The sequence below is a fragment of the Ursus americanus genome, chromosome 7 (assembly GCF_024610735.1).
Source record: "Ursus americanus isolate L20-20 chromosome 7, mUrsAme1.1.p, whole genome shotgun sequence".
Classification (NCBI taxonomy): Eukaryota; Metazoa; Chordata; class Mammalia; order Carnivora; family Ursidae; genus Ursus; species Ursus americanus.
Window position 1 is genome coordinate 17,397,712 of NC_142133.1, and position 22,824 is coordinate 17,420,535.

The window sequence follows — 22,824 nt, forward strand, 5'->3', positions numbered from 1 at the left end:
TGCATGGTTTAGGTGTATACCTACACTCATAATTGAATCAAAAACAGAAAAATTATCAGATTTTGAGCCCAAGGGGGGGAATATCTGATACAATACTTAAAAAAGAACTTTACTGTAATACTTGAACAAACATTTATGTTGGCACATAAGAAAGATAAAATTTGTGATTTTGAAATGGCTTTAAGATTACTTTGCACTTGGGGAAGTAAACTGACAAGATTGTATTAGATACTGGGACTGTGACAAAGTCTGACAGTCTTAACATCATTGAACAGGAGTCTCAGGGGCTTCAGAATTGAGGATTAGTATTTTTCTTATCTTCATCGTTTAATAAGTATCTACCACCTAGAGTGTCCTGATGTCAGGCACAAGTCTCTGAAAGCTTGATACCAGCTGTTGTGGTAACAAGGAAGTGAGGATCCACTGTCTGACTGGTGATCATGTGGTTTTTTTTTTTTCTTTCAGTCAATTACAGTTAAAGAATCTTCATGAAGATTTGTCAGGTAGATTAGAGGAATCCTTATCAATCATCACAGAAAAAGTACCTTTTAATGATACAAGTAGGTATTATGTACAGTTTTCCATTATTTGCAACTTTGAACCTCTCTCTCTGGTAACGAACTAATTAAAAAAGTTTTTAATTTATTTGGCAAAGAATTTCATTGGCCCAACAGAGGGTTGCTTTCTTTTTGTTTTTTTGATTAGCTGTGGCCCTCATATATCATAGGGAGGCTGACAGTCAGCCTTCTTGGAAAAAGCTCTTTATTGCACGTATGGAGCATATCTCTAGGTTAAAAACCAACCTGCACATAAAGTACTTGAAAATTTGTATAAGAAAAGCTGTTCATGTTGGGAAAGTGGGGGAAGGGCAGTGGGAGATGGATCTTCTCAGCCTGGTATCTCCTGTACCTTTGGTGATCTCCACTGATAGGGAGTTGACTTGGGTAAGTCCTCCTTCCTATTCATCCTGAGAATGGTCTGGTAATTTACATAGCCAAGAGTGAGGAAAAGAACTTAAAAAAAAAAATCACCTTACATGTATAATAGGTACCAATTTTGTAATATTTAGAGAAAAATTAAATCAGAACCTTGAAAATAAAGAATATGCTTTATTTAATTGCTTGGAATTTTGAAGTTTATCTTCAAACAAGTACAGATTTCCTTTTTTACAGCCACATGATTAACATTTTATACTTCCCCTAAATTTTTTTCTGGAAGACCTAAGAAAAGAGGAAAGAAAAGACACCAAAGAAAAACAGTTTGATCTGACAGTGAAATCAGCATATGTCATTATTTTATCAAAGCCTAAGTTCCTCTGAAAATAACACCTGTTTCTAGTTTCTACATTAATGTAAATAGCGTTAGCATACTTTGATCCACTAGACTTGAAATCTTGGCATTTCATTTTCCCTTTAATCCTTCTATCAATTAATCATCAGGTTCTAATAATTTCCTTCTGGATCTCTTTTGGATTTATCTTTCCTTTTCCACTACTAGTTGTCACCCTGCTTTAGATCCTTATCATGTCAGTGTGAGTTACTTTTAGTTCTGCAAAATTTAGAGATCATTTGCTGAGTGCCCAGATGGATGGGGAGCACAAGGGATATAAACATTTCTAAGGCAAAAATCTCTACCCTAAGGGAATTTATGTCCAGAAGGGGAGAGATAATGTATGGAAATGTCTAAAATATAAGCTAACCTGTTCAATAAAGAGACTCTTGGGGTTTCAGAGGAAGGACAGATTATTGCTGGAGGAGTTGTTTGGGGAAGTCTTTTGGAAGAGGTGTGCTTTGAGCTGGGCCTGCATATGTGAGTAGGTTTTATTGGGCAGAGATGCAGGAAAACGAACCAGGGAATTAAGTGGAGTGTGGTATGTGGGACATAAGGTGCTGTCATGGTCTATGGAGCAGTAATTAGCTAAATGCGACAGGAGTCTAGAGTGGGTGGGGGTAGGAAACTTCTGAAAGGGTGGGTGAAGCTAGACCCTAGAGTTATGGGCCAAGGAGTTGGGACTCAGTTCACAAGATGGTGGGGGCATTGAAGCCTTTGATCCAGGAAGTGTCACAAAGAAATCTGTGCACTCACAGAGTTAGTCTGGCAAGGGTGTAGACTGCCCTGGAATGGGGAAAGGGGACCAAGACTATTGTGATGCTAGTCCTTGATGTGCTGTTATGGAGGCTGGAGCCTGAGTTGTCAGGGAGATAGATGCAAGCAGGCAAGGGAGCCGGAGGAGGCAGTGTGGGGGAAAAGATGTGGTGCCATTGACAGAAATCAGAGAGGCAGACGAGGGGCAGGTTTATGGGAAAGATGATGAGGCTAATTTATTGTTTAATATTCTGACAGATCAGTTTATATGTCTTTCTGTTGTACGCATTTCTAAGTAAAAGCCTAGACCGTGGAGAGACTGGAGTTCACCCCATTGGGATGGATGGGCATTGAGAGTGGTGGGAATGAGGGGTACAAAGTACAGAGAGGCCCGTGCAGTGTCCTTGGAGAGTTCTCCCTCACAGGGGTCAGGAAGGAGAAGGGCTAAGGTGATGGAGGTGGTGAGGAGCTGGGGCAATGAGGTGCCGTGGAAGCCGGGGAAGGGAGTGTTCAGCCTGGTGGTGCTGGGCAGTTCTAGCAGTGCTGTGGGGAGCTCAGAGAGGCTGAGGTGACAGTAAAGGTAGCTGCTTTGGTGACTCTGAGAAGAGTGGTTCCATGGTGGTAGAGGTGGCCAGCAGGTGGCCAGCACGAGGGTTAGAGGTGGATGGTGCTAAGAAAACAGGCAGAGACATGCTGTTCTTTGAGCAGGTGGGAAAGGATGGGAGCTCAGCAGATGATTCAGTATGATAGAGTAATGGGGAAGAAGTCACGGTGGAGATAGAATTTAAAAAGCTGCAACAAATGCTTTTTTTGAAGGTAATTTTGAAGAAATAGGAGGGGTGGTTGGTGGATTAGGCCCTGAGGGGCCAAAAGGAGATATTGCTGGGGACCCAGGAGGGGAGGTTTGAGTGGCTGAAGTGGTGTGCAGAGATTAGTAGAGGGGACTGAAGTGTGAGATCAGGTGTCGGGAAGCTATCAGAGGTTGGGTACGGAGTCTGGGATAGAGAGGAGGACTGTGAGAAAATAAGGAAGCCAACCCAGAAAAGTTAGGATTGAGTCATTAGGATCAGCAGTAGCAGGCAGTGGACTGTCAAATATTCTAGTGTCATGAAAACCGTGGTATTTTTGGATGATTGGTATGGCAGCTGTGTGCAGGGCTATTTTAGAAGGGAGCATGACTGAACATGGCAAGAACGTCATGAGCCTTCCTAAGTAATCTTGATAGGCCTTAAGTTTTTGAAATGATTTCTTAGAAATAGAAACTCAGGGTTTGGTTATCCTAAAGTTAAAAAAATTGGGGGGCCCCTGGCTGGCTTAGTGGGTAGAGCATGCCACTCTTGCCTGGGCCATGAGTTCAAACCCCATGTTGGGCATGGAGCCTACTTAAAAAAAAAAAAAATTAGAAGTATTATTTTATCTGAGAAACAACTGATTCTATATAAATTCCATTATTCTCTTATACTATGATTGTGGCCTTGATCATTTAAAATTCTTATGTAGAGCTGATTTTGCCACAAAGCATTCATTATTTTTCAGTTATGCTGTTTTCCTGTAACGTAAAATGACTTAATGTGCATCCATTTTTGTTTTGTAGAATATAGTCAGTATAACGCTCTGAATGTTCCCCTCCACAATAGGAGACATCAGGTAATGATGACGTTTTTATTTTCCGTGATGTGTATGTCAAACTTTTCAGAAACAAGAATTTATTGTTTGGGCCTCTGTTTAGTGCACTAAACCGTTGTGTTTAACTTTGGCTTTACTTTCTCATACATTTTTCAAAAAATTGCATCACTTGCTATTTATTGGATTCAGAAGTAATACAGACTTGCTTTCATCTGGTACCATTAGAACTGAATTACGGGGTACACTTACTTTGTGAGCCATATCTTTCTTCTAGGTGGTGGGCCTCGCACTTACACGGTCTAGGTTAAGTGGAGGAGGTCTGTTTGCCAAAACTGCTGGCTTTCTCATTTACTTAGATGGGAATATTAAAATCTGAGTGGGAGCAAATGAATTTAAAGTCAGGATTAATTATCTTAGAATTTAAATGTTTTCTCTAGAAGCAGACTTACGTGGAAGTTGCCTGAAAATAGTAATTGGATAGTTGACTTTATCTACTTTTCATTTAAAAGCTGAAGATGCGGGACATTGCTGGGCAGGCCCTGGCTTTTGTTCAAGATCTTGTGACGGCTCTTCTGAACTTTCACACCTATACAGAACAGAGGATTCAGATTTTTCCTATTGATTCTGCCATTGACACTATATCTCCGTTGAATCAGAAGGTAAATTTAACTCAGGGTATGTGTTCTTTGCCCAGAACAAGTAGGAAGACATGTTCTTTCTTTTCAGACCACTACTATGCATCAGCCAAGTGCTATGGGGGACGTGGAAGAAAAATAGAATTCACGGTCTTTAACCTTAAGATAAAATGTGGCAAACATGGAGATTCTTAAGAAATTAAATGCCGGGGAAGTGTGGGTGGTGAGGCCAGTAAGGGATGTGAGGTCCTCAAGGAGGGGAGATTGCTGTTGGTGGTAGTGTCTGGGAAAGAGTCTTTGGGGATTTGAATGGGTTTTGAAAAATGAGCAAGATTTGAAGAAGAGGAGAGAAATAGGATTGGTTTTTTTTCCTCCAGAAGAGGGCAAGGCCCGGAGTAGGAAGGCATAAGGAAGTGGGTGGGGGCTGGGGAGGGAGCAGGGAGCAAACTGTTTTGGCAAGAGTGTGAAGTCTTCGAAGTAGAGGATTGAAAGGTCAGGTTGCAAAGAAAAAAACGTGGCTCCAGACTCTGGAAGGCCCCTGGGCTCAGACCAAGGCCCAGACTCTCAATTTGTATGTAGAATAGGGGCCTTTTGTAGTTTTTTTGACCAGCATGTGACATAATGAAAAGTGCCGTTTTATTGTTGAAAAAGTCAATTTGCTGGCATTTTTCTCTCTCCCTGTTTGTACTCACTGTGTAACTTTCGTCACTGGGTATGTTTAAAAGCAAAAAAAAAAAAAAAAATGTGTGTGGTATGGTTGACCTTCCTGCTGGGGTATGGAGTAGGAGTGAAACTGCTTCTCTGGTTGAGCTTTGGGGCATTTTTAGGGTATGTGAAGTTTAAATAAGGAATAAGAAGAGGGTTGACTGTCATTCCCTTCAGTCCATGTGCTTTTTTGGGGCCTGGCAAATTTTGCTCCTTTCTTTCCTGTTTTCTCCCCCAGCTAGTTCTAAAAAAGGATTTAAAGTAGCTTGCAAGACCACATTTAACTGAAAAGAAAAAAATAGTGTATTAGTTCTGTATTGCCGTGTAATAGATTACACCAAAACTTAGTAGTTTAAAACAACAGACATTTATTATTTCACACAGTTTCTGTGGTCAAGAATTCAGGAGAAGAGTATCTGGGGGGCTTCTGGCTCATGATCTTTCATAAGCTTTCAGTCAAGAGTCAGCTGAGGCTGTATTCATCTAAAGACTTGACTAGGGTGGGGCATCTGCTCACACGGCGGGTGCGTTAGTGCTGGCTGTTGGCTGGAAGCCTTGGTTTCTCATTGAGTACACTTCTCCATAGGGCTGCTCGAGTGTCCTCAAGACATAGCAGTTAACTTCCGCTAGAACGAGTGAGCCAAGAGAGAGCAAAGTGGAAGCCATGATGCCTATGATGACTTAGCCTGGGCATTTAATATCATCCCTGCCACCATCTTGTATTGGTCACACAGACCAGCCCTGAAACAATGTGCCAGGGTACTACACAAAGCTCAGAACAGCCAAGGCAGGGATCATTGGGGCCATCTCGAAGGCTGGCTCCTACAGGGAAGAAATTGAGGGATCTTGTTAATGTATGCTCTCAGTGTCCCATAATGTGGCATTCTGAAACGAATCTGCCACTCTTCCTACTTAGCTGATTCTTCTTCCCAGCTTGTTTTTGCGTACCATGCAGTGTTTGAATAGGGTTTCTGTCCATGTGTCCTGTAAGTACCTAGTAGTATAGCAAAAGCTATACTCTGGAGTCACACTACTGGGGTCCAGCCACTTCCTGTGTCCCCTTGGGCAATTTACTTAACTTCTCTGTGTTTCAGTTTCCTGGTATTTAGAATGGAGGATAGAGTACACACCTCACGGGTATATATGTTTGAGGATTAAGTAGTAATACATGTGAGGTACTAAGAATAGTGGCTGGCACGTCGTAAGCCCTCAATAAAGGTTGGTTCTTATTATCATTATACCTTACACATAGGAAACCCTCAGGAAGTGCTTGATTTTCATCAGTTTTGATCAGACTCCACGAATCTATTGAAGTTCATAATAATTAAACTTTGGGCCTTTGAAATGCTTTTTAATTTCACTGTGGGCAAAAAGCTTTCAGATGACTTGGGTAGGGAAAACAGTACTGCAGCATTTTAATGTAAAAGTTATATTTTCTCTTATACTTCCTATAATATAAAAAAAAATATTTTACTCAATACTGGTTCTTTGTCCCTTTTTGGAATTTTATTTTAGCTTGTTGCCACATTATGCCAACACAGTGAGAATCAAATATGTTAATCTTAGCTGAAACACTTCCATCACTTTGAAGAATTCATGTATTTCTCAATATTTTACCTTTGGTGCTTTGGCCTATGAAAGGTTCTATGTGGTTTTTCTAATAAGTCTTATTATTGAATAAGTCTGTATTATTCTGAGATTCAGAAACCACTTGTTAAAAGATGACCAGAGTGTTTAGACTTGTTCCTAGAATCATAAAGTAGACATTTATGATTTAAGCAGAGAGAGATCAAGTGAGTTGCCCAGGGCCAGATATCTATAATTTGTAGTATGGCCAGTTGAATCACATTTCTGCATAATGAGATCTTATATTTCTATACTGAGAAATCAAAATTTGAGCCATTATACAATACTTTGTTAATTGAGATATTTCATAAGTGAAAATTAACTCTTTGCTTCTAAATCGTCTAAATGCCTGTAAGATTTTTTTTTCTGAATTTTTTCTTCACACTGAATTAGTTCTTTATAAATACTAAGGTATTGGTGACAGTTATAAACATTTTTTACATCCTCATTTTGGGGATATTTATATGCCTGGAATTTGTTAACCCTGAACATTGTACACAGTAAAAATAAGAAGCTGTCTTCAATAGACTGTTTTTTTAAAAATGAGATACATAACATAAAAATCTTTCATACAGTTTTGATTTTCTTTTTCTTTCTTTCTTTCTCTCCTTTATTTTTTTTCTTTTCCTTCTTTCTTTTTTAAACTGAGACCTCTCTAGAGAAGCAGGTGTTTGGGGAAGGCCTGTTGGTGCGGGTTTTAATGCAGTGTCCCCTCCGTATGTCCTCCCATGCCTGGTTGTTACTGATGTCACCCCTCTTCAAGTTCCTCCTTTTGGAATGAGATGGGGACTTGGGGATTGTATTTGGGACTGTTAGAAGTGTGAACATCTCTGTTTTGTAAAAGCCAAACTTAAAAAGTTTCCAAAAGAATTTAGGTTTATAACTCAGCGAGTCCATTTACAAATCTGTTGATACTTGTTATTTTCCAGCGATGTAACTCACAGTTCTTTCCCTTCTCTGTAGTTCTCACAATACCTTCATGAAAATGCGTCCTACGTCCGCCCTCTTGAGGAAGGAATGCTTCATTTATTTGAAAGTATTACTGAGGATACTGTGACTGTCCTGGTAATTTTCTTCTATGTTTTACTTCTTGGAAATGGAAGTTCCTCTTTGTCAAATAACACTATTAACAGGAAATTATTTTTCTTTTCCAGGAGACAACTGTGAAATTGAAAACTTTTTCAGAGCATTTAACCTCTTACATATGTTTTCTTAGGAAGATTCTTCCTTATCAGTTAAAAAGGTACTTCCCCTTGAGGCCAAGGAGCTTGGGAAATTGTGGGGTGTCCCCTGACCTGTGCTGGAGTTAAAATAACGACGTGTGCCCCTTGTGAGCTGCCTGATTTTTCTGCACCACAATCGATTTGGACTTCTGTGAAAAAGGAAAATAATGGCTTGAGCAACATAAACTTATACTTAAGAAAATTGAATTGTAGTGCATCAGTTAGGGTTTTTTGAGTAGTTCTGTAGTGTGGTTACCGCTATAACCACATAATGCTGTGAATCAGTATTTTCAGTGATTGTGAATCACACATTTATTGAAAGAAATCTTCCAGTTTTATTCTTTTGCTGTAAACGTTTAGATGAGAGTTATAGTAATTAGCTTCTACAATTGGATCTATAATCATTAGGTTTCTTTGAAGTGGTATTTTCTTGTTTTTATTATTGGTGGTTCATTTAAGTTATAAACTAAAAACTTTATCTGCTCCAGCATTCATAGAAGATATCATTTGGTAACCTTAAATTTCTTTGTTAAGTATTTCTGGATGGGAAAGAGAAAATAATCTGTATAACTGGCAATTTGATAATATTGCTTGTATGTTTTGATACTTTTGGTCTATACCAAGACTCCTGACTCATCTAAATTTTCATCCTAAGATTTAGCCTTTTAAAAAAAAATCAAAGAATAATACAACTGGAACATAAGAGAAATAAGAACATATATGTATTATAATATATTGCAAGATAAGGTTTAGAAAATATGTAGATGAGTAACTTACAGTTATTGAAAATATACAATTATGGTTCATAAATCCTTATAAAACTAAAGTAGTAGGTCTTACCTTTTCAAAAATGTAAACTTTCACTATTTAAAAAGTTTAGTATGTGTTAAAAGTCATTTTATTTCCTAATTCTAACTTGACAAGGTATTTCAATAACCAAATTTTATGATTTGTGGATATGACAGAGTTTTAGGAATCAGAGAATTAGGACTTAGATTAATAATTATGAATTATAGTTTAATTCAGATTTCTTACATGTTATGGTTCAATGTAAAGTTTTTTGAAAATTGACTCTAGAAGTTTAAATAACATAAATTGAATATATCTTATTGATTTGGCTTATGTTTAAGAGGAATCTGTTTGAGATGGGGCGCCTGGGTGGCACAGCGGTTAAGCGTCTGCCTTCGGCTCAGGGCATGATCCCGGCGTTATGGGATCGAGCCCCACATCAGGCTCTTCCGCTATGAGCCTGCTTCTTCCTCTCCCACTCCCCCTGCTTGTGTTCCCTCTCTCGCTGGCTGTCTCTATCTCTGTAGAATAAATAAATAAAATCTTTAAAAAAAAAAAAAGAGGAATCTGTTTGAGAGCCATTGCAAAGGTGGTATTTACTACTTGAAACAGTTACGCATTTTTATTTTACCTTATTCTTTCACTGTTGCATTTTTAGAAACTTTGGATAAGTCCTTTCTTGATCTTAGGTTCCTATCTTGGAATGTTTTGTTCTCTACCTCATCACGTATTTATGTTTTTAGGTAACTTTTCATCATTGGTTTAAAAACCACTTTAATTGGGCTCCTGGGTGGCTTAGTCGGTTAAGTGACCGCCTTCAGCTCAGGTCATGATCCTGGAGTCGCAGGATTGAGTCCCGCATCAGGCTCCCTGCTCAACAGGGGCTCTGTTTCTCCCTCTGACCCTCCCCTATCTTGTGCTCTCTCTCTCTCAAAAAATAAATAAAATCTTTTTAAAAAAAACCCACTTTAATTGACAAGATGATATGTTTTTTTAGTAGCAAATGGCTTAGTATTGAATGAAGCTGTCTGCTATAAAGTAAAGAAAGAGGAGGAAAGGGATATGACTGTCATTCCTATGTTAATAACTTTCCTAGCTTTATATTATTAACATAGGAATGACAGTGATATCCCTTTCCTCCTCTTTGCTCGATTACTTGCATATTTTTAATAAACACTGTTAAGAGTCCACATGTTTTTTTAACCTTATAATTGTTGTCCTAAGTAACCATTTAAAATTGAAAATGATACAATGTATTATATGAATGATAGCCACTGATTTTTAGATTTGAGTGTATAGATTGTTTGTTTCAGTCAGCTTGGCTTTTACAAATACATATACTAAAAAGATTTCTTTAGGAATTCAGTGTATGAAATATCTTTCTTCTCAAAAATAGCTTTTATTGCATTTTTTTCTTTTTTCTCTTTCTCTTTTTTAAAGTAAGCTCTGTGCCCAGTGTGGGGCTTGAACTCATGACCCTGAGATCAAGAGTCACATGCTCTACTGACTGAGCCAGCCAGGCACTGCTCCTCAAATTTTTTTTTTCCCCTCAAAGTATTTTAAAGGGAAATAATTTTGTGCTGCCCTTAGGATGGAAAGGTAGTGGGCACCTTTTTCCCCCCCTCCTATTTAGTTCTCTATTAGTTATTTGTAGCAAACAGGTGTATGTATTGTGGTCTAGAATATGGAACTTATAAATGAAATCATTTTTTTTTTCTTGGAAAGTTTCCCTTTGGATATAGTTGTTTGAGAATTTCGATGATTTATTATAGCTATTTCAAAATCATTAGGATGCTCACTTTTGAAAAATCTGCTCATTCCTAGTTTAGAAGAAGAATGTGAATCTTCTCTTTGCACATCTGCATTGAGAGCCAGGAATCTAGAGCTGTCTCAGGACATGAAAAAGATGACAGCTGTGTTTGAGAAGCTGCAGACTTACATCGTTCTTCTTGCCTTGCCAAGTAAGTTTGTTGGTTGCTCATGTTCAACTTGAAGAACTGAGAGTACAAGAAGCTGAAGAAGGGAGATGTTTAGCTTGTTTGAATAGGACGAGTATAAAATCTGGAGTCAGAAAAACTTGAATTGAAATCCTCCAGCCCCTTACACATTTATGATCTTGGACAAATCACTGTACGTCTTTATACCCGTTTTCCCATTTATAAAATGGAGGTAAAGTGATTATTAAGTTAAATTAAGAAGATAGAATATTAGGCATTGAAGACATGTGTTAAATATTAATTCCCTTTCTCTCTATCCTCTTTTTTAAATGGAGAGGGGCAAAGCGTAAGAATTTGTAGCAACTTTCCAACAAGAGCGTAGGGGAGGGAGGGTTGGAAGTAAAAATGTCATTTGTTTCCCTTTGGTCTAATTTGAAGAGAGTATCTTCAGATAATTGAATGGATCTCAGCTTTAAGAATGCTGTGATTTTTTCTGGTACTGTGATTTGTTTTTTTGTAACAACTTTAATGTAATATAATTTATATACCATATAATCTACCCATTTAAAGTATAATGTTCAATGGTTTTTAGTATATTCACAGATATGTGCACCATTACACATCAAAGCTCATTTTAAAATATTTTCATCACCTTAAGAAGAAATCCTGTACTTTAGCTATCACCTCATTCCCCTGTTCCATCCCTCCCTGGCACTAAGCAACTACTAATAGTTTTAGCTCTATAGACTTTCTGTCTATAGATTTGCCTATTCTGAACGTCTTGTATAAATGGAATCATATAATATGTGGTCTTTTGTGGTCTGCTTTCTTTCACTCAGCATAATGTTCTCAAGATTCATCCATTCCTTTTTATTGAAGAATAATATCCCATTATATATCCTACCACATTTTATTTACCCATCAGTTGATGGACAGTTTGTATTGTTTCCACCTTTTGGCTGTTATGAATAATGATGCTATAGATATTTGTGAACAAAGTGTTTGAGTGGGCATAGCCTTCATTTCTCTTGGGTATGTATACCTAAGGGTGGAATTGCTGGGTCATATGGTAACTATGTTTCACTGTTGGCAGAACTGCCATACTGTTTTCCAGGGTGGTTCCCACCAGCAGAGTATGAGCGTTCTGATTTCTCCACATCCTCATCAGCACTTGTTCTTATCTGACTTTTTGATTTAGCCATCCTAGTGTTATTATCTGACTTTGTGAAGTGGTATCTCATTGCAGTTTTGATGTGTATTTCCCTGGTGTCTAATGATGTCAAGCATCTTTTCATGTCCTTACTGGCCATTTGTGTATCTTTTTTGGAAATAGGTTTATTCAGATCCTTTCTCTATTTTTCAATTGGGTTGTCTCTTTATTATTGTGTTTTAAGTGTTCTTTATACATTCTAGACCAAATCCCTTTTTGGATATATGATTGACAATATTTTCTTTCATTTTGTGAGTTACCTTTTCACTTTTTTGATGGTGTCCATTGAAGCACAAAAGTTTTTTATTTTGATGAAGTCCAAATTATCTTTATTTTATTGATCTTGCTTTTGGTATCATATCTAAAAATCCGTTGTCAAATGTGAGGTCATAAAAATAATCCCCTATGTTATCTTGTAAGAATTTTATAGTTTTAGCTCTTATGTTTAGGTCTGTGATTCATTCTGAGTTAATTTTTGTATCTGGTGTGAGGTAAGGGTCCAACTTCCTCTTTTGTATGGGTTTATCCAGTTGTCTCAGCACCATTTATTGAAAAGACTGTTCTTTCCCTATTGAATGGCTTTGGCACCTTATTAAGAATCAGTTGATCATAGATGTATGGATTTATTTCTAGACTCTCAGATTTATTCCAGTGATCTATGTATCTATCCTGTGCCAATACTATACTGTCTTGATGACTGTTGCTTTGTAGTTAGTATTGAGATCAGGAAGTGAGAATTCTCCTACTTTGTTCTTCGTTTTCAAGATTGTTTGGCTGTTCTTGTACTCTCACAATTCCATATGAATTTTAGAATCGGCTGGTTAGTTCTACAAAGAAGTCAGCTGGGATTCTGATAGGGATTGTATTGAATCTGTAGATCAGTTTGGGGAGTTTTGTAGGTTGAATTATGTCTCCCTAAGAAATATGTGAAATTCCACCCTGGTACCTATGTATGTAACTTTATTTGGAAATAGGATCTCTGCAGATGTAATCAAGATAAGGTGGGTTCTACTAGTTTAGGGAGAGCCCTATCAGCCCAATGACTGCCATCCTTGTAAGGAGAGATTTGGAGACAGAGTCACAGGAGAGACTCAGGGAGGCCATATGAAGATAGAGGCAAGGATTGGAGTTAATCCTGCCACAAGCCAAGAAACGTGTGGGGGCAACAGAAGCTGGGAGAGGCAAGGAACTATTCTCCTCTGGAGCCTTTGGAGGAAGTGTGGCCCTGTCTGCACTCTGACTTCAGACTTTTGGCTTCCAGAACTGGGAGAGAATTATCTTCTGTTGTTTTAAACCACCCCCTTTGTGGTACTTTGTTACAGCAGCCCTGGGAAACTAATGTGGGAGTATTGCCATCTTAATGATGTTAAGTTTTCTGGTTCATGAACCTGGTGTATTTTCCATCTAGGTAGACCGTCTTTAATTTTATTTTGTAGTTTTTCAGAGTAAGCACCCTGGTGGTGTTTCTTGGGGGTTCAGCCTTGGCCTTGCACACAGTCGCCCTGGGTGACAGTGGTTTTGTCAGGGCTCTTTCCCTGTTTTGTTTCTTTTTTTTTTTTTTTTTTAAGATTTTATTTATTTATTTGACAGACAGTGAGAGAGGGAACACAAGCAGGGGGAGTGGGAGAGGGAGAAGCAGGCTCATAGCAGAGGAGCCTGATGTGGGGCTCGATCCCATAACGCCGGGATCACACCCTGAGCCGAAGGCAGGCGCTTAACCGCTGTGCCACCCAGGCGCCCCTGTTTTGTTTCTTAATCTTACCAAGGATAAGCTCCACTGATTGCTGGCTGACTGCTGTCTTGTTTTTAATAATGCCTTGGGGGCATAAATTTCTCCACAGATGATCCAGTTGAATTTGGGCTTCTTTATGGGTATAGTTTTTGAGATCAGTGTTTGAGGTTTGTTATGATCCCAGGAGGGCTCTTCTTAGCTGTTTTTTTCCTCTGGTAAACCAGCCACCCTACAGTTTAACTTACATCTTTAATGAATCAACCAATTAACTGTTAACTGCTTTCACCACAAGCTCCATTATTTTTGAGAGCACCTTTAGACTTGAACTTTTCCATACTCTGTTGAGAATGAAATCAATTCATTTGGGAACAGATTCAGAGTTTTCTGTTATAAGGCCTATGCCTGCCTTGGGCTAAATCTCTGAGCCATGGTTCTGGTGCTGGAGATGGGGACCACGATGCACTTCTCAGAGTACCACTCTTGCTTTAGTGGCTGAGTGCTGGCCAAGAGTGGGTAGTGCCTCAGCCTCTGGTCTCCTTGGCTTGCCTTTTTCAGTGTGGTTAAAATGAGCTGGGGCAAGGGTATGTATGGAGAACCCCAGTGTTCTCAGCAGTACTGTGCTCGGGGTAGAGCCTCCATCCTACGAGTTGGGGCTGGGTGGAAGAACCCCCACCTCTCAGCGTACTCAGCCCAAACTTAGCTTTAGCAACAGGTAGCTGGGGACAAGGGGAGAAATGCAGCCCTCCAGCTGGCAGTTAGAGGAGAGCTGTCTTCTCGGCCTCACCAGTCTGGAGTGGGATTTTTAGCTCACTGAGCTGGTGAGGGGAGGGTGGGAATGGGTCTTTGTTCAAATACCACAGATTCTGGCCGTTCTTACTGAATCGTTAAAGATTTTTTTTTCTTTTTTTTATCCCTTTGTTTTTAAAAGATCTTCTAAAGTAAATGTTCTTCATTTGCTGTATGCACTTAGGATCATTTCCAGAGTCTTAAATGGTTGCTTATAAAATAATTTTCGGGGGCACCCAGTGGCTCAATTGGTTAAGCATCTGTCTTCGGCTCAGGTCCTGGGATGGAGCCCCATGTCGAATTCTCTGCTCAGTGGGAGTTTGCTTCTCCCTACCCGCGCCTCCCCACTCCTCTGCCTCTCTCATGCTCTCTTTTTCCCTCTCTCAAATAAATCTTTTTAAATAAAATAATTTTCACCAGTTTTTTGGCGGAGTGGATCTGTGGAGCTGCTCATGCTGTCATGTCAGAAGTGGAACTCTGAATAATGGTGTTTTTAGTGAGGTTCAGCAAATAATGTGTGGGGAAAGAAGAAATTGAGAAATGTGTTCTGTAGTAACAAGGTGGAAATTCATGAACTCATTTCAAAAAGAATCATGAAGTATATAATACTACTTAACAATTTAATTTTGATTCTTAACCATTAAAAATGTGGATGTGGATAATGCAAATCAGTTGACTGTGTCTATATTTATCACCATTATATCTGAATGTGTCTGCAAAGATTTCAGGAGCCACTATTTCCAACACATCACAGGCAGTCTTTATTCTCTCTCTTCCCAAAAGTGGAGGAAGAGGCTGGGCTGTCAATTTTTCAGGCGAAGAAGTCTTCTGGGGAAATACTTAGGCTTGTGATTTTGGTTTCCTAGGTACAGAGCCAGATGGACTCCTTCAGACAAACTACAGTTCGGTCTTAACAAACGTTGGTGCTGCTCTGCATGGATTTCATGATGTCATGAAAGGTGAGGTTTGAAAAGAACATAAATAAGCTGAAAACCTTCATCTTACTTTCTCAGATCTGCCCGAATGAGATTTAAACAAATACTGCCAAGGCTAATAGACCCCAGAAAAAGGCTTAGTAGCATTTGGCTTCTGTTGAAGTGCACAGCTCACTGCCGTCTGCTTTTTCCATCTGCTTCGTTTCTGAAGGTAAACAAAGTGCTGAAGAGAAACCCTTGTGCACAGTAGTTTAGCCAAAAATGCATTGCACTGATTTAAGGCAGGTGTGTGAATTTTATCAAGCCAGACATGCTATTCAGAGGCATTTAGCAAAATACTTCACACTTGTTACAGCCCAAGCATGAAGGAATTGAGGAAACCAGGGTTTAAAGTTCCAAGAAAGAATGTACTACCTTTCCACCATCCTGTGCATTTTTATGTTTAAAGTGCCCATTTTAAGTCCTATTTTGTTCAGGGAACCTTGAGAAGTGAGGGTCTGGTTTTAAGCTTTGGTCAGTGTTTAATTGCTACAGACTAAGAATATAGTCGGCTGAAGGACATTTCCTACGCTTCTTAGCTAACTGTGATTTTATGTTGACTTTCTAATCTATAGGTCTGCATGGCTTCTAGGTTTTTTCTTCCTTTCTTTTCTTTTTGAAGACAGTTGGGGTAGGGGAAGGAGAAAAGGGCAGAAGCAGTTTTCAGAAATAGCCCAGATTAATAATAGCCTAGATTATTCATTGTGGTATGGAGGTAACAATTAGGGACCAGTTACTAGTTTCACAGAAAATAATTTTAAAAAACTTAACGAGTGTTGGAAAGCATGTACAAGGTGGGTATATTCAGGCCCTTCTATAGATTGGCATGTAACCTATGGCACTGGGAATCATTCATATTTAGTGCCAACAGTCTCACCTAGCACCATCTTACCATTCAGTATGGAGAATGGGCCTTTTTGTGGCTTGTCTTCAATTATAAGGAATTTTAAAAATTGCTGTACTTTTGGAGATAGCCCTGACTGCAGGAATCACAGCTTAAATAGACGGTCTTGGTGGCAGGTGACAGTAGTCAGCCCCAACCCAGCAGAACTAGTCTCGTGTGCGGAGAACCTGAGGGCCTGGTGCCTTTTTCCTGTGCAGCTTTTGGTTTGGGGAGTTCAGACCTAGCTGTGGTCTTTTCTTCCAGAACTTTAGTTAACCTAGAACTGGGCCATTGAAACCATAGGTAGTTCTGTCGCCACCTTTTTTTGGTTTTATTTTCTAAATTTTTGCTGTGCCAATACTATGATTTGTTCTCTCTAGTGGTTTTTCTTGCATTCCTATAAAGAAGGGGCTACAGCAGTAGAGGGTAGCTGTCCAGTGAGAAGGGTCTTAAAGCTTCCTTTACATTAAAAAAAATCTTGATTTTATTTATATTTCTGTTTTAATTTATCTATAATTGTATATAGATGCTTTTTTTTAAAGATTTTCTCTTTTTTTAAGTAATCTCCGTACCCAACATGGGGCTCAAACCTACAACCCTGAGATCAAGAGTTGCACACTCCACCAACTGAGCCAGCCAGGCTCCCCTATACAGATGCTTTTATTCATACCTTACATAAGATTAAGAGGACACCAAGTGGTCCAAATCAAAGAATGTTACTGTTATTTGAGGCATGAGCTGATGAAACTTATGGGAGGATCAGAGTCTGTCCCCGCCGCCCAAGCTCCCTTAGTGCCTCCACTTGTTTCTGTCCTTACACACATAATGTAAAGAGAGAATATTGGGAAACATGAAGGGTGATTGGCAAGATTATGGGGTCCCATTACTAGGTTTACAGTTCAAATTTGTTTTCTTACCTAGCTTGGAAGACTGCTGTGTATCTCTCAGAGATACTCAGAGTGACCATCAGCTGGCATTAACAGAGGAAGCTTTGTGTTTCAGATAACTCTCAAACCTCTTCCCTTCCTGCTTTGCCCTGAATAATTGCTTGATCTGAGTTAGAAAGCAGGCAGGCAGGTGTCAGTGTAAAAAGAGAGCTAGAGATTGTAAACTGTCTATCCTACATGGATTTAAAACAGGAATGAATTAATCTTTTAACAAAGGAATTCTAAGTGAGAATTGTTGATTTTTAGTCTCAGGTCTAAAGCAGGTAGACTCATAGGAAACATAAAAAGAAATCTCGGGGCGCCTGGGTCGCTTAGTTGGTTAAGGGTCTGTCTTTGGCTCAGGTCATCATCCCAGGGTCCTGGGATCGAGCCCCACATCGGGCTCCTTGGTCAGCGGGGAGTCTGCTTCTTCCTTTGCCTGTGTGAGCTCTCTCTGTCAAATGAATAAATCTTAAAAAAAAGAGAAAGAAAAATCTCTGGCCTAGGTCACGTGGTTTCTTTGTTCTTTTTGGATTTTAAAATTTAATGTCAAGGAACACCCTAAATAATTGAAATATTTGGACTCAATAAGGAGTAAACAATTGGATCAGGAAAATTATTACTGTCAAACAACAGAGGCACCATTCCAGTGGAAACCATGTCAGTGTTCATAGTACTGTATGACTTTCATAAGTATCTCAGTCATCTACGAGTCACCTAAGATCACCTGCCAACTAAGGTGTATGAAGCTTTGTGTACTTCCAGTAAAATAGTGACAACTTTCTGCGGTGTGTAGAAAGAAAATGTCTTTGTTAAGGGCTACCAGGTTCAGTATATAAAAACGTTCAGTGGGGCGCCTGGGTGGCTCAGTCTGTTAAGCGTCCGACTCTTGATTTCGGCTCAGGTTGTGAACTTGGGGTCCTGGGATCAAGCCCCTTGTTGGGCTCTGTGCTCAGTGAGGAGTCTGCTTGAGGTTTCTCTCTCTCCTTCTTCCCTGCTCTCCCTCTCTCTCTAAAATGTCTTAAAAAAAATGTTCAGTGTTCCAATTGAATTTTTATTCACTTGCATATCTTAGGAATATGTAGAGGATAATCATTTATTTTTAAAAATATAAACATAATAGTAATATACCAATCATTTGGGTCCTTTGCTGTGACAACTGTACCATAGTAATGTAAGGTGTTAACAGTAGGGAAAACTGGCTAAAGGGTATACAGAAAGCCTCTGTAACTTTTCTTTGAATCTAAAATTATCTTAAATTACAGTTTACATATATATGTATATTAAATATATAAATAAAACAATTCCCAGTTATAAAATTTTAGTAAAAATAATTCTACTCATAAAACAGTGATTTTGTGTTAAAATATCATGATCATATAAGGTTAAATCTCAAATGCCATTTCTTTCTAACTAGTCTTATTTCTTTTTAATTATCCATAGTCTAAAATCAACTAGATTCCTTGGTTCTGAATAAATGCAATTCTCTGCATACACACCTGTTATAAAAATTAATTTTTGTATTTTGTGATTTATTTTTAGCCTTGTTGGCAATGAAATTCATGCTTTTGTACCTGAAGTATTCTAAAAAATTCAGAGGAGAATGAATTGTGAACACTTTATTATTTAAAAATATAATTACCCTTCCTTGTAAATCAGTGTCATCTTAAGAATTCTTCCATTATCCCTTATTTCCGGGACAAAATCATTCTTTCCCAGAGACCCAGAAAACCCCAAGCTTAGTTGTTTGACCAGTTTCACCTACTGCAATTTCTTTTAACGTTTTTATATTTAAGTCTCTCCCCTGTGCTTTGCTAACCACAGGCTTTGTTGTAATATTCTGGGACTGGGGGCAGTGGCCCGTGAAGCCAGGCACCAGAATGTTCAGTCCTGGTGTGGCTGTACAGACCCTTGTCAGTGTTAGTTAGGGTGTGTACTAGCAAACTAGCTACAGTCCAATAAGGATTGCGGGACATTGTGCCTCTGTTGGTCGTTCTGTTCCAGCCTCATGGTTAGCTTATAGGAGTACAAGATAAATTCTCTTCTGTGCCTGCCCAGACTACCAAAACAGCGTTTTTAACTGGTAAATACTGGTCAGGGTCATTTACCCAGCACTAGAAGAAGGGCAGACACTCAAATAAGGGATAATCAGAGCCACAAGCTGGTGGCTGTAATAGAGACACCAGGATGGTGTTAAGAGACCCTCACTTGTCTCTATTCTTTCCACATGGATTGTGACCTAATTCATATTCAAGACAATCCTGATAGAGTTGGGACCATTTTTTGTTGTTGTTCAGATTTACTGTGTAAGTTGTGTGCAACTTGTATATGGATAGTAAGAGTTTTCATTTGATTGCTTTTATAGATATTTCTAAACATTACAGTCAGAAAGCTACAATAGAGCATGAACTTCCAACAGCAACACAGAAGCTCATTACAACTAATGACTGTATCCTGTCATCAGTAGTAGCATTAACAAATGCAGCAGGAAAGGTAAGTTTTCTCTGGTTTATAGTGACATTAAATTTAATTCTTAAGTAAGCTCCTTTTTTTTTTTCCTTGAATGACATAGGAAAATTAATCTGTAAAAGGATTTTGGAATACCAGACTTTTTTGTAAAATAAAGTTGTCTCCCTTTTCTTTCTCCCTACCCAATATTTAAAGCAGTATGGGAGCGATTGTTTAGTATTTATGATGAGTAAGTAGATCACTCACGGTTTATTTTTTAGGGAGATATTTGATGATCAGTATACATCTTTGTGTATATCGAATGTCTGCTTTATAGAAATTGGGAACTTCTATAAAAAGAGCCAATAAATCCTTAATATTTTGGTTTTTTCCCTCCTAGCTTTTTGTTTTATTAATACTTGTCACAGTGCTACTTCTGTGGTTTTGTTTCTTAGCAAGCTCTTTTAAGGTGACTTCAACATGTGTCTTTTCATTGAACCATTAATATTAGATCATGATTATTTGGGTCATTAAGCACTTAATTATTATTATAAACTGACCAAAATGCATTTTCTCTGAAAAGTCTCTCTTGTATATTCTGGTTTCAGCAGTTGTCACATTCTTAGTATGTGTTCATGTGCTTTTCCTGATTCAGCTTTCCCTGAGAACTACCCATATATGTGTAACTTGAAGGACTATATTCAGAGCTACCTTAGCCCATTTATTTAAGCAGATGCAAACTAATTTCTCAATCTGTGTTTATATAGCATTATTTTTCTGACAGGTTGCCTATTATAGAAACACTTTTTTTTTCAGGTAACTAAGCTAATCAAAAGTGATCACAGATCGTATTATATATTCAGTGTCATCTTTCCCAGACTCAGACTGGTCTTTGTGACACTTTGCTAGAGCTCGGGGCCATCATTAAAAGGTGTTATCTTTAGGTTCTGTCAGCTCACAGATCTGTGCCTACAGCCAGAAGACCATCCCTGCTGCCCCCTCTTGAACGCTTGCATCTATAGGTGTGCTGTAGCTTTCTGAAGATGATTCTAACTTTGATTCAGTTACGAAAAATTCTGGAAAAAGAAAACATGGGCATTTTAGAGGAGTCTCTGCATTTTTCAACTTTTATAAAAACTCTGAAATATTGAATGCGTAGATCCTTCACAGCTGTTTTTAGATTTGCTTTACCTGAAACCTTAAAATGTTGTCTCAAGGACAGGTCTACAATTGTCATTCCGAAATTTTTGTAAATGGTTTTTAACTGAAATAAGTATCTGAACTAATGTTAGTCGGTGGCAGCTTAATACTTGGCTAATGTGATTCAATTAAACTAAATTTTGTAGTTTATAATTTTTAAAAGCCCAGTAAGAAGATGTAACATATGCATACTGAAGAACATTTAGAACATGTAGAAATATTAGAAAGAGGAAAGAAAATAAACCTCACCATATACTGCAGTGACCTAAAACGCAAACCCTCCATGTCGTTTACAAGGAATATAAGACTCAAGAGAGTTGTAGAATCCTTTATTTTCCTGAATACTACCTAGTATAGAATTTCATTCGACATAGTAAAATGGTGAAAAATAAAACCTTTCAGATCATTAGTGTGATTCATTGCTTACTTTTTAAGCAGTTTCTGCCAAGGTGTAGGATATTTTGTTCTATAAGTCACTTCTTATTTATCAAAATAGGATATTCTTTAATGTATCCAACACTTTAATTTTTCTGACTAATAACCCTCTCAGACATTTTTATTTATATCACCATTTCATACAGCACTATGGATTCAAAGTCATGGCTCATCATGGATCTTCGTGACCTTTTACACAGATTTAACACAGGTTAAATCTGTTAATAACAGGGTCTGCTAAATTGCTAGTCTTTATTATATGTGTAAATCACAAATTGAGATTTGCAGAATTAAGTTTAAATAGAGTGAACATATTCCAAGATGCTGTGTCATGTCTCATGTTGGAATTTGAAGCATTCAAAAGTTAAAATACGAATAGAACGTATAAATCCACACATGGATGTTTTGAGAGTAGTGGCAGAAATTAATGAGGTAAGTAGCTCATGGACATCGTCTACAGAATAAACCAGAATTAGTCTTGGTTTTCAGGAAGAATAGAAATTGTTTACGTTAAGGCCTGTCGAAAGTCTGGTCTCAATCTTTCTACTGGTACTGTCTTTTTATTACAAATCATCGCCCTAGGTATTCTCCACAAATAAATAAATGTGAGCTTTGGGGCAGGTGTTGAAATTTCTTTTCCATTCTCAGCACCTTTAACTCCGCTCTGAAAACTATTAGATATATATGTTAGATATATTATTGCAAAACAAAATCTGTCTTCTTGTCACACTTGATTTAGATCGCATCTTTCTTCAGCAACAACGTGGACTACTTCATTGCTTCTCTGAGCTACGGGCCTAAGGCAGCGAGTGGCTTCATTAGTCCTCTCTCAGCTGAATGCATGCTGCAATACAAGAAAAAAGCTGCTGCCTACATGAAGGCTCTGAGAAAGGTTTGTGCTGCTGTTGAATTTATATCAGAGGAAAAATTGGGAATCATTCCGGAGAATGGCAAGAGTCTTTGCACAGTTCATATTGTTTAGATTTTACACAACTGGGGGCACGGGTGGTTGGTGGGTATTGGGGGAGGTCTTTGGGAAGGAGAAGGTGACAGAGACCCAAACCTCATTTAACATGTGATCTGTGCATAGGCCATGCTGGACTCATGTCCCCAGGTATCTGGTAGGAGTGTCTAGAATGAGGCAGCCAGGCAGTCAGTAAGTATCAAACTTCAGAAATCTCAAACTTGTAGAAACATAAAAAAATGGAAATACATCTATAATTTTTTCCTGAATATAAGAATACAAGGTCATTGCAGAAAGAAATCAGAAGGCACCTGGTGTGATGAACACTGGGTGTTATATTCGACTGATAAGTTATTGAACACTACATCTGAAACTCGTGATGTACTATGTGTTGGCTAATTGAATTTAAATAAATAAATAAATAAAATCAGAAGATACAGCAGTACATGAAGAAGAAAATTATAGTTGCACCAAATCCCACCACTCAGAGGTAGCTTCCATGAACTTTGTTAGAAGTATATCTGTATCCAAAAGAATTTTAGTGCATGTGTGCACACGCACAAGGAAACACGTGCTTTTATATGCTATAAAAAGCAAAGTGTATCTGAATACATACAGTTTTATTTATTTATTTACTTTA

At 38.3% G+C, this 22,824-nt stretch overlaps 1 protein-coding gene across 1 annotated transcript in view; it reads left to right on the forward strand.

The window, feature by feature from the left end:
* PPP1R21 (protein phosphatase 1 regulatory subunit 21) overlaps window positions 1-22,824 on the forward strand; it is a 64,363-nt gene that overhangs the window by 18,131 nt on the left and 23,408 nt on the right. Inside the window, exons 7-15 of the mRNA XM_045787951.2 lie at window positions 466-560; window positions 3,680-3,732; window positions 4,221-4,370; window positions 7,641-7,742; window positions 7,832-7,920; window positions 10,514-10,650; window positions 15,221-15,313; window positions 19,503-19,630; window positions 21,960-22,112. Coding sequence (XP_045643907.2) covers window positions 466-560; window positions 3,680-3,732; window positions 4,221-4,370; window positions 7,641-7,742; window positions 7,832-7,920; window positions 10,514-10,650; window positions 15,221-15,313; window positions 19,503-19,630; window positions 21,960-22,112 — 1,000 coding nt within the window. The remainder of the gene's footprint in view (window positions 1-465; window positions 561-3,679; window positions 3,733-4,220; window positions 4,371-7,640; window positions 7,743-7,831; window positions 7,921-10,513; window positions 10,651-15,220; window positions 15,314-19,502; window positions 19,631-21,959; window positions 22,113-22,824) is intronic.